Source organism: Carcharodon carcharias, chromosome 5, assembly GCF_017639515.1.
Source record: "Carcharodon carcharias isolate sCarCar2 chromosome 5, sCarCar2.pri, whole genome shotgun sequence".
NCBI lineage: Eukaryota > Metazoa > Chordata > Chondrichthyes > Lamniformes > Lamnidae > Carcharodon > Carcharodon carcharias.
Genome location: NC_054471.1, coordinates 168771435 through 168784361, shown reverse-complemented (window position 1 = coordinate 168784361; position 12927 = coordinate 168771435). Strand labels below are relative to the sequence as shown.

Below are 12927 nucleotides of genomic sequence, written 5' to 3'. Positions count from 1 at the left end.
TTAAAATGTACTGCAAATGATACAAGCAATGAAACTGCATCACTTATCAACATACAATGCAGCAGAAGTGTTGAGAAGGTGAAACATGCAGTGATTGGTAGATTGCAGTTTTTTATATTACTACAGCACCAAGCCATTGCGATGAATGGGGACAATGAACCTACCGTGCTTTAACAGCTCAAGCAAATCTTATTGCACCAGTTATAATCAGATTTAAATGTATAGTGTGGTTTACATCATTCTTTATGTGTATATAACAGCTGACAACATGTATTTGGGGTGGGGGAATTGCTTTAGATTAAAACAGGATTTCAAATGCTGGCATGACATGACCCCCCCCAAAAAAAAATCATGGGCCCTGTTTACCACATTTGTCAATTCTATAAATAAGTCCAGTAATAATTTATCAAAAATGGTATACTGTAACAGTATTTTCAAAAACGAAATCCCTAGAATGTATGCTTACAAAGATTAAACTCACTAAGGATCATAACAAGACAACATTGCATAAAAAAGGCAAGTCATACAGATAAGTTTTGGCCTAACAGCAATTACTAATCACTGCATCGCTTTCCATGAGGAGCTCATTCCAGACAGCAGATGTGGAAAGCCCTTGGTAATTCTGGAGTGGTTAGTAAAATTGCTTAACATCAATAAAACAGTATCGGATTCATTTGGTTAATGGTATGATCACTGTGAAGCAATTTAAAGTTCAAATTATTATGTCCAAAACCTCTTAATTTATTGTTAGCCCTGGACAATGCGGATAAGTAGCATTATTTGGAAGGTATAAAGACTTACAATATTGACAGATTTTTAGATAGTCAGCTAATAGCCTCATTTTAATTGTCTGCCCTTGCTAATCAATAAACTGCTGCATAAAGTCAATTTGATATATTGATGATGTTTTCAATATCAATATTGCAATTTTGAAGAAAAATAAATAATGATTTTGAAGTGATAGTACTTGACATGAACCCTCTAGTATCTCTAACCATGTGCTACTGAATGGAACTGGGAAATGGTACTACTGTACCTGGGGTAAAGAGTTACACAGGATCCTGTTAATTATTTGAGTGTTTATTAAAAAGCACTTTCTTGTTATATTTCATGGTATTGCTGGGGACAGAAACATTTTTTTGCCTCTTACGAACAGTGGGTTGGTACCATTATTTCAAGTACAAATTACAAGCACTCAAACAAAAAATTACATCCCCCACATCTGTATCTATATTGATATTTGTTTTCCCATACCCAGTTGAAAGTTGTACTTGCATAAATCACTCTAATAATAACACTAAAATATTCAGTGTTGTCACAAAAAAACAGCTGTTAACTTCATCCTTGGTTATTTTACTGAGCATTGAAGAAACTGCTGAGAAACCTGCACAATGACACCTGAAAAAAAGCTGACATTTATAATTCATTGTATTGAATAAGTGCTAATTCCCGCTTTTATCTTTGCGTACCGAATTTTCAGAGGAAAATAAAATATACTCTGTTGCTTGCCACCATTAATACATATGTTCCTCACATCTGGTTAAGATACACAAACAGAAATACTGAATGCCAAAGCAGCATGAAATAACACATTGTACATACAGCTTTTTAGAAAGGAAATTTACATTAGGGGAACAATGTATATATTACTGAGCCCGATTTATAAGATACCAAATCTCTTATCAGGGCAGAGCTACGAAAAGTAATTTCTCCAACGCCCCTCCCCCCGCCCCATGATTTTATTGATCTATGGAGTATATTGTAAGATTTGTTTCCTTGTCCGGATAGGAGGTCGCCAATAAATCGTATGCCATTTGCAACATAGCAAATTAATTGGTGCAATTGTTTAAGATCTTCCCGTAAAGAGTGATAATATTGTATTATCGGGTCGCACTGCATCCCTTTAAATGTCGCCTGGCTCGGGTATTTTTTTTAAAGAGAAAAAATAGAGCTTCCAGGGTCCCTTCCTTGTTGCAAATATCCAGACCCGCCTCTTGTGTAACACAATTGGCGCAGGAGACACGAATGGGCGGAGCTGTTCCGGGAGATGGACCAGTGACAATGCGGGTCACTGCAATTGACATTTCTCATACAGCCAATGAGTCGGGGCAGGGGTGGACATATTAAAGCTCGGAGTTCTGGTATAAATAAGCGAACTGGAAACGGACTGAGACACAGAAAACAACGGGCTGGACGCTAGTGGAGAGGAGCTGGAGTAGTAGAGCCAATCTCTTCCGTTTCCATTCTGTGAAAGCATCTCTGAGGAAAACAAAAAAGTATTAAAAGATTCGAGATGAAAGCTGTCAGCCCGATCCGATCAGCCAGAAAACAAAGCAGCAGCGACGTTGTGCGGGGCCTGTCAGAGCAAAGCCTTGGCATCTCCAGAAGCAAAGCGCCGGTCGAGGAGCCTCTCGGCCTCCTCTACAACATGAACGACTGTTACTCGAAATTGAAAGAGCTTGTGCCCAGCATCCCGCAAAACAAGAAAGTGAGCAAAATTGAAATCCTACAGCATGTCATCGATTACATTCTGGACCTGCAGATCGCTTTGGACACACACCCCTCCATCGTCCTGCATCAGGGCCAGAACTCTCCCTCTAGAACGCCCCTGTCAACACTCAACACAGACGTTGCGATTCTATCGTTACAGGTATTGTCTGCTATTCAAATGCATGTTAATATTAGATCAGTTGACATGTTTATAAAATTGCGGTCAAACTGCATTTGTATAAAACAAGCCCTCCGTTGGTATTAGTTATTTTTATGCGTGTTTAAATATGTTAATGTATCGTTCTTTTTGGCTTTAAGATGGGAGATTACAGTTTCCTTTCCTTTTTTATTAGGCATCTGAATTCCCCAAACAATTGTTGACAGACGACAGTAAGGCATTTTGTCGTTGATGATCTGGCAAGTACAAATATTCATTTTATTTCATGTATGCATGGGTTTTTTTTTGGAATTACAGCCGCTGTAGCCTTGATTTAGGTAAACCTGATTATGGAGAAACTATCTAAATTAATCAGCGATCATGTATATGTTTTAGAAAAGGAGACGTGAGACTAGTCACACTAGATGCTGTGGTGAAGAAAGCCTAGCTGCTTAACATAAATGTCTACATATAAGGTTATGAGAATGGGTTTCTAAAGGCGAACTTTGTTGTTCTGTGTTGTAAAAAATCTTTTTTTAAAATAAAAAGACCTTTATAATCCATTTTTAACGTTCTTGTGCTAAATCGGAGTGGCAGTGAAACTTACTCAATGGAACCTTTAATAAATAAGTTTGTTTTTTTTTAAAAAAAACAAATCAAATGAAAGAAACAAATTGTCTTCTGGTGTGGGGGGGAATTGAGTTGGATGCACGTGAGTGAGTTTTAAGAGGCGCTTTGTACAGTGGCGAGGTTGCAGGCTCGGGGACGGGCTGGACTCTTGCAAAATACTGTTTGTGTGGCTTCTTCTGTGGCGCTCCTCTGTCCGAAGGCCCGAGCTGTGTTTTGTTACTAACACGCCCCTCTTTCTATTCAATGTTTTGCAGGTGTTCGTACATCACGAGGCCTGAGCTGATGCAGCCCCTGGAGCGATCGCAGCCCAAGTAACCCAACAACAATCATTGACTTGACTGACACTTTCTGTGTGATCCTCCAGCTCCTCTTTTTTGCCCGGACTGATCGGTTATTTATAAACGGACTGAATGCCCCTTTCTTCATTTGAAAGGCTTGCAGTTGTTGTCTTTCTAGTTTTATTATTAATATATCCCAGATGAGGGAAGCGCAAAAAAAAACAAGGAAAATCACATTGGAGGAAGACTTTACCTTTCTGAAGGTGGAGCGTGGCCGAAGAAAGAAATCTTGTTGTTGATCTTTTCTTTTTTTAAAAAAAAAGTCAGAAATGTTATTTTTCTGGCGAACGCAGGAGTGGCGCGGAGTTTGTGTGATAGACAACCTTGTGAACTCTAATCAAGAGTATTGTGTATAGTAGCAGAGATGTACATTTCTGCAACATTGTAATGCTGTACTTAATTATGCTGGAACTTTTTATAAAAGTTAATATTGTAAATCGTACTTTTTATACAAAATAAATTGTCGCTTACTGAATGCAGAGCAGCTTCATTGCCCTGAGCAGTGAGAATTCTAACTGGGGAACCACGCGTACATAATAAAAGGCTGGACAGAGAGAAACTGTCCTGAGTGGGTTGTGTGTTACACATACATGAAAACTCGGCACAGTGCATGTTGTCCGTGGAAACATTACTATGCCAGGCAGCTGTTTCGATAATGTGTGAAGATGTCTAACCCAGAACGTGCTACGATTTTCAGCAAACATTACTTATGACTCGCGCCCTGAAGTGACAAATAATGGACCTGCATCCCTTTGAGTTTATAACCAATCGTGGTAAACATTGAGCTGATTTTTGTTGAGATACACCAACAGATTTATTGGCGTTAATTGCAAACTTATTTCTGAACTTCAACGCGTTTTACTTTTAAACTTGTTTCCTGCATATACTATTCTGCAAAATAACCTGATAAAGCTTTAAAACACTAACCCATAATGATTGCACTTGTGCTCGCTCATCTTACAGTGGGACTGAGATAATGCAACGCGCACAGATTTGAACCTTAATGATCCAGACTGATGTTTAAAAACTGCTTCAAAATAAAGGAAGTTGTTAAACCATCCAAAGTCATAACAGCTGGAGAGCCATATGATAAGGCCTTCAAAAGTATTTTGTCACTGTTGCTATTGACAATCGTGGTAATCACATTAACAGCGCTAATGTTAAGTGTTTCGCTACTTTATAATTTATTTAAGTATTACACACTCAGAATTGTAACTTTAAAGCTCGGCCGTGTATTCAACTACCCGCGCTAATCTTGACTTTTGCGGGTGCCCTGCACACACACACACACACACACACATACAGTTGTTATTAACGCGCTGTGTAGCTCAATCAGTCATCAGCTCGTCCTCCCGCACCGCACCCCCCGCAGTGCTGGGTACTCTTATTCTGAAAGAGGGAATCTTATTGCGAAATACTGTATCCTCTCACCTGTGCAGTAAGACATTAACCTGAGATTAACAGGTGTTTCGCAGGCGCCAGCCAGCCTGGAACTGTTGCCCTTCCCTGCCCTTGACACAGTGCCACACACATAGCCCGGGGATCCTCAAACATTCATTCCTCGAGCACTACTGCAACGGTATAGAAATCGACTACCTTACTGTTCTTACAGTGTATATCAGCAGGGGAAGTCTGATCCACGGCACCTTACAATGTTACACACAGGAAAAAGCCTGCGATTCTGATCTTCATCTTACAGTGGTTCTGGGGAAGTTGCCTCAGCGAACCCTCCTCCCCTTCCCTCTCCCCGGTATAAACTCCAGTCGATGAACCTTCCGCCGCACGGTCGACAGTGTATTGCACAGCGAGCACAGTCTTCCACTTTAATCCAGTGCTAAATACAAAGTAACACACACGACGAAGAACCTTCACTTTAATACCATTCATGCAGGTAATTCGCAGAGCCGCACAACGTGGGCTCCGACTTAAAACAACGATGGCCGCAAACCGCGTTCACATGAACATCGGACAAGCATCATCGATACCATCCAGCAACATTCGTACGCTCAGAGTGTATTAAGTTACATATGCATTACTGCGTGTATCGTTGATAAATTTTGGAGGGGCGGAGACATTAAGTCAAATAACATTATGATATACGTCTGTGATCACAAGGAAAGGGCCATGAAGAATGTGTGTCTGATCTGACAACAATGTGCGATGTCTAGGATGTAACGCTTTTACCTTTTGCCCATTTATTACGGGGCATTTTCCCCGTTTTCGATGCCTTCGAATTAACAAACTGCTACAGAAATATATTAAAATGCTCTGTAACCATCCTGTACAGTTTGCAACTACACGGGAACCCCAGGGAAGTCACTCCTGGGGGAAAGTTGAAAGCTAGGATCGTTTCCTTATTCCAATAAAACATGCGTGCCCTTGCGTTTTACGTTCTTCCTGAGATTGATGTTCATGCAATGAAGTTTCTCTGTTAAGAGCCCTTTTTCTAACCTGAGAGGCAGCCCCAGAAATTAATGCACTAACTCCGGTTGATGGAGGCTGCTTTCATGCCTGCGGTTGGTTTGTGGGAGCAGCTTGCCATCTGCCGGCCAAAGAGCGCAGGGCGCTTGCACATTAACCCATTCAGAGCAACATCAATTTTCATGAAAAGTTTAGAAAAACCTCCTCAGGGCAGAGGAGAGAAAAGCAACACGGTTTGTGGGTGGTGGTGGAGGGGTGGGGGCTTACAGGATGGTTGGGAGAGAAGACCGAAAGCTTGCTGGAAGTCAAATGCTCTCGCTATTGAGATAGGAAAGTGGAGAGAATGAGGGAGGAAGTTTCACAGAGTTGAGCAAGACCAAGAAGGCCCTGATGCCACAGGCGGGTGAGATAAGGAAGGAGGGGGTCAGGAGGGCGACCATAAGAGAGGCCAGAGGTGGGGGCATTGGGAGAAGTGAGGGATGTACAGCTGGATAAAATTGCAGAAATAGGATGCTGTAATGTCATATGGAGAGATTTGTAGATGACGATTTCAACATATATGTGGAGGCAGATTCAGTGACTATGAACTATGTCACCAAGGGGTGGGCATTGTGCATATAAGCTAACAAAGAAAATTAAGGTTGAGGTTGCGGTCACTAAACATGAGTAATTGGCTTGCTGGAGGGTCTGCTGAAGGACAGGGGAGGATTTTCTAGTAAGAAAGCTGCTAAGGAGGATGGTAGATGAGAATGACTTTAAATGAATGGTGGAGGATGGTGAGTTGTTTGAATAAAGAAAAGGGGCCAAGGAGCTAGGGAGAGTCTGAGGCAATCAGAGCCACGCCATTGCTATTGCAGTCTATATGGGGTACATGGTGAAACATGCAGCATTTCAGGGAGGCTTCACTGAGAGAGGCTACAAGTCATGTCTTTGTCAGCACCAAGATGCTAATTGAATGGATACAAACTTTAGTCCATGTTCTTTTACATTTGGAAATTCCACCAAAAACACCCTTGCACTAAATTCTGTTTGCTTGGATAGATTTTGGAATTTGGACTGTCTCTACACAGATTGAATACATTTTCTTTTTCCTCCATAAATCATATTCCATTTTCATGTGATTACCACTTTAAAATGAGATACGCCCTTTGCAGTTTGACTTGAATGAATCTGTAGGGTGCTGCTGCCCACTGCTGGTCAGAGGTTGAGTGTCAAACACACCAACTAGAAATAAAAACAAAAAAACTCCAGATGCAGGAAATCCAAAACAAAAACAGAATTACCTGGAAAAACTCAGCAGGTCTGGCAGCATCGGCGGAGAAGAAAAGAATGAAGTTCTGTCGAAGGGTCATGAGGACTCGAAACGTCAACTCTTTTCTTCTCCGCCGATGCTGCCAGACCTGCTGAGTTTTTCCAGGTAATTCTGTTTTTGTTTTACACCAACTAGAAAGCTGTTTTCTTTTCATTCACATTCAGGCTATTTATTCATTTAAAACTGATATAACTGGGAAGCTGAAATAGTACGAAGATCCTGGGTTAGCGGAGTTGAGTGGACACAGTGAAAAATGCTGAATTAAAACCTACCTTTAAGCAGAGAGCATTGTGAAGGGTCAATTGTACAAGTGTTATTTTAAGAGGATGAATAATGTCCTGATGCCCAGAATGGTAACTGAAAAAAAAGGGAGAATGCCAATGTGTTACCTTCCCTGCCCAGATGAGGTCATTGAACTTTTGTAGCACTGTCAATAGTCCTGTGGGTGACAAGAATATTGGCATGGACATCAGCAGTCTTTGCTGCCTTAATTCAATTGCCTTGTGGAAAGTTTGAAAATTTGAGTTATAAAAGTCCTGAGCTCTTGTTCTGTGTCTAGGTGCCATGCTCTACTGCCTTATTTGGCTACTTGCTATGGAGAGTCATAGAATCATGCAGCATAGGAGGAGGCCATTCAGCCCTTTGTAGCTGCACCAGTTCTTTGAAAGAGCTATCCAATGAGTCCCACTTCCCTGGTCTTTCCCCATATTCCCCTGCAAATTTTTGAACTTTTGAAGGCAAATGATATGTTGGCCTTCATAGCGAGAGGATTCGAGTACAGGAGCAGGGATGTCTTGCTGCAATTATACAGGGCCTTGGTGAGACCACACCTGGAATATTGTGTGCAGGTTTGGTCTCCTTATCTGAGAAAGGATGTTCTTGTTATGGAGGGAGTGCAGCGAAGGTTTACGAGACTGATTCCTGGGATGGCGGGACTGACATATGAGGAGAGATTGAGTTGGTTAGGATTATATTCGCTAGAGTTCAGGAGAATGAGGGGGGATCTCATAGAAACCTATAAAATTCTAACAGGACTAGACAGGGAAGATGTAGGAAGGATGTTCCCGATGGTGGGGGAATCCAGAACCAGGGGTCACAGTCTGAGGATACAGGATAGACCATTTAGGACTGAGATGAGGAGAAATTTCTTCACCCACAGAGTGGTGAGCCTGTGGAATTCGTTACCACAGAAAGTAGTTGAGGCCAAAACATTGTATGTTTTCAAGAAGAAGTTAGATATAGCTCTTGGGATGAAAGGGATCAAAGGATATGGGGAGAAAGCGGGAGCAGGCTATTGAGTTGGATGATCAGCCACGATCATAATGAATGGCGGAGCAGGCTCGAAGGGCCGAATGGCCTACTCCTGCTCCTAGTTTCTATGTTTCTACCACTATTTCAGACAGTGCATTCCACATAATAACCTGATCCTACTGTATACATTCTTGAAAATAATTGTGAAACAATTGATGAAAACTTGCAGTAAGGCTATCTGGCAGTCAAATGGGTGAGCTGGGAATTGCTCCTTCCTTTCCTGGATGTCCCTAAGTCTGCTGCAGAAATGTGCAGGCAGAATTGCATTTAAAGTATGTAATTTCTCTGCCCCTTGCAATTTATACAGAATTTATTGCAATCAATACTCCAATTGTTATGCAAATTAACTTAACCAGGAAAGTCTTGTATAAGTACCTCTCAGGGCCACCTGTGGGTGGAAATATTTTCCAATGGCTTCACAGTGTTATAACTCACTATGGGAAATTTCTCCCTGTGTATTTGGTCTGACAGGTGATCACTGCTTATTACATAACCAAGTTAGTAACCTGGGGAATTCTGAAATCGTATCTTACCACTACAGGATACGTTATATGATGATCCAAATGTGCTGCACTGCCAAGAGAAATCCAACTTTTTTTATTTCAGCTGCTAGCTGACCGGCTTCCTGTGCATTTCCATTTTGTGTTATTATTACAGCACCTGCAATAATTTAATTGTGTAGTTTGAGGCTGCTTGGTCCACACCTTTAAAAGTGGATCATATGCTATATAAACTGTGATGATCTCTGAGCTGCTTTAGCAGTGGAAATGTAACTGACTAAACTGGAATATTATAGGTCATAGGGTTTGGATAGGTATTCTGGAGTTTCACTGGATATTACTTCAGCGAGGGGGCTGCTTTACAATTTGTGCTTTTAGCCCCAACAATTTCTCTTCTTGGTGATAGCTGAATGGCAGTTTCCAGAAGCAAGCTGACTACCCTTTTGAACGGAAAGCTATCTCATCAGCATCATTGTTTACAGGATAGTCTGCCCTGTTTCCACAATCTTCTGCTGTCACTTGTGAAAGAAGAAAATAACGTGCCACCAATGTGTACTGGCAAAAACTGTATAGTATATTAAGTTGTTATTGAAATGATACATGAAAACAGAAACACAGAAGCAGGTACCACATTTAAAATACAATGGAATCGTCCCGTAATGGATTGATATCCCCTTTTATAATGAGATTCGTTATCAGATGCAATAAGGACTGCCTTTTTGGATGGAACAAATGGTCTCTCAAGAGGGCCTAAATTCAAGGTCTCCTGGTATTTGAATGCCTTTGTTGGAGCTAAGATTTAGCAGCTCAAGAAGTAGTTTATGCTATGGAAAGCTTTTCATATTATAATTATTTCCAATCAACAAAAGAAAACCAAAGTTTAAAAATTTTATGAGGTTAAATGTTAATATTCAAATATTGTTGTGTCCTACCTATATTTTTCAAGGCTATAGTTTCACCCCTATAATGGACTCTTTTAATAGCTCAGTATTCAAAGAGAGAACTGTCTGCTTTTGTGTTAGTAGATGTTAGTGTTTGAAATAACCTGTTCCACCCACCAATGCTCAACTGAACTGATTTCTTCCAACTTGACTTTACATTTTCTTCTCTTCTACAGTCTCCGTGACTCTTCTGATGCCCTCTCTCACTATAACAGTTTGCAATTTTCTGTCCCTAACCATCACTATGTATGTCCAGTCTCTCTACACCTCCATCCCCTTCCATGCCCTGATGGCAGGGCCATGGGCAGGAAAGGCCACACCCACAACCCAAACAAATCAACCAAAGGGGCTCTGAGAGGTGTACGGGCTTTGGCCCTAATTATTTTAATTTTGTTGCATGCCTCCAAGGATGCCTCCAGCTTGAGGCGCCCGAACTCACGCCTCCTTTGCTGCCTGAGCAGTGCCCACCTGGTGGGACTGTCGGTCTTCTGATTGGGCCTGGAGCCTCAAGAGACTGTCCACCATCCTTAATTAGTGGCCTTTGAGATGAGGCATTAAATGAGGCTCTGTCTGTCCATTCAGGTGGATGTAGAAGACCCCATGGCTCTATTACAAAGAGCAGCAGAGTTATCCCCGATGACCTAGCCAATATTTATTTCCACTAAAACAGATTACCCAGTCATTATTACATTTCTGTTTGTAGGATTTTGCTATGCTTATATTGGCTGCTGCATTTCAACATTACAACGACAACTAATCTTCAAAAGCACTTTATCGGTTGTAAAGCACTTTATGACATCCTGAAGTTGTGAAAGACACTATATAAATGCAAGTCTTTCTTTATTTGCTTCATTTCAATGTTATGGCTGTGTCTTTCAGTTTGCAACCTCAAATATAGCCGCAAAATATTTACTTTGGAGTGGTTCACTGCATTAGACACTTGTCTTTCTCATTTGGCCAGTTGGATTTCAATCCAGCACAGATAGGTGGCATAGAAATAAGGTGGGCAATCTCAGTAAAACTGCTAAGGAGCTTGATAAGGAACAGTCTCCCTCTGAATGGACTCAGGATATCTGGTGTGGGAAGTAGAAATGGCAGAGAAGGTTTAATTTTTTTTCTGACTGTGCTGTACCCGAGCTGATACTGTCATGTCCTAGGAAGGTCCTAGTCATACCTTTATTGATGTTTGTAAAAACTCATTCAAAAAAAGTTGTAGAAAAATAAACTAGGTCAGGATAAGGCACTTGTTCTTAAAATTACTTAGAAAACAGCTGCAACCCTGAATTGAGGAATTCTAAATTGGAAAGACTGTGCAACATTAGTTGTCCATAAATGACTATTCTGAATTGTGTATTATGTTCTCAAATTGTTCTGGAATACAAACAGCGAAAAGTTCTTATTTAACAAAATGTTAGATGCCTTACACAGAGAACAGCAATTACCACAATTAAATCCTAACCTTATCTCACAATATAATCAGGTGCCATAAAAACTATAAACATTGCAAAGCAAAACATATATGATCACATTAAATTGCAATCCTGGAAGCATGAAAGAAAAGTTACTTTCCTGAACTGCCCTGGTCTCCATTGCCCATTGGGGAATAGATGGATTTTTGCACTGTAATGTATAATGAATTTCAACTGTAGCTCCTGTCAGTTCTAAGAAATGTCACTCATTAAATCCAGTGTGCACACACTTTGCCAGATTTAGCACCCAAGGTAATTGCTATCTCCCCAGTGTAAAAATAAATGTTGACAGAACAGCTTTCGTGCATTCAGACTTCCAACTTATGTATGAGAAAACATTAGTGGCATTAAAGTAAAGCAAACAAAATGCAGACTATACAATATGTTACTCAACATTTCACCCATTTCTCTCTTCAATCCTATATCTTGGTTAGATGACCAAGTTTGGCAAGAATGCATGCTAAACAATGTTTCAGACTTAACTGGATAATCTGTAGAAATCCTATGTAAACAACATGAATATTAAAATTAATAGTTTCTGACCCTTCATATTAACTTCACAACTCTGTTTTTCAACTAATTCCACCTCCTGATCACAGAATGGTGTCTTGAAACATTATTTAAAGGGGAGAAAATGTCTAAGTACTAGTCAGAATTTTTTTGCGCTCAGCAAAATTCTGATTTGTCAATAGCATTAAATACTCAATAACAGTTAGGGTACATCACTGTTTTGTAGCTCACATAAACATTTTATATTGCTCCAAAACTATGACTGACACAAAATTTTAACTATGATCAGTTTTTGACGAGCATGCTAAAATGGTTCTTTCTCTCTCTATGCTTGTAGTTCCTTGTACCAGGAGATCTGCTGTTGCGTTTGTCACACTTGCCTGTCTTGCACCATCCTCACGTATCCACTGTAGCTCATCAGCCACCACTCTGTGACATCTGTCATCCAACTACACCTAGATCGACCCTTCTTTCTGATGCCCTCCACTTTGCCATCTAGAAGACACCTCTGTAGCTCTTCAGCTCTGATAAAATGGCCAAAATACTCACAGTTTCTGTTCTGGACGTCACTCTTTAGAGTCCCTTTTGCTCTTGCAATTTCAACCACCTCTTCATTTCTGTTATGGTCTGTATGTGGAATTTTAAGCATATGTCTTAGCATCCATATTTCAAAGGCCTCTGTTTTTCTGCAGATCTTAAAAGTCCAGGTTTCTGAGGCATACAGGAAAGTGGATAGAATGTAGCAGCTTATGAGTTTTTCCCTTGTTACAGGCTTGAGTTTTCTTGTAGTTAACACATTCTTCATCTTCAAAAAATTATTTCCGGCTATCTCTTACCTTCTTCTGACT

At 40.6% G+C, this 12927-nt stretch overlaps 1 protein-coding gene across 1 annotated transcript; it reads left to right on the top strand.

The window, feature by feature from the left end:
• The first annotated feature begins 2143 nt into the window (after positions 1-2143).
• id2a (inhibitor of DNA binding 2a) lies at positions 2144-4090 on the top strand. The gene is made up of 3 exons (XM_041188595.1): positions 2144-2650; positions 2844-2907; positions 3532-4090. Exons 1-2 carry the CDS (start codon positions 2294-2296, stop codon positions 2898-2900), a joined length of 414 nt encoding a protein of 137 aa, XP_041044529.1. The 5' UTR covers positions 2144-2293; the 3' UTR covers positions 2901-2907; positions 3532-4090.
• The last annotated feature ends 8837 nt before the right edge of the window (positions 4091-12927 follow it).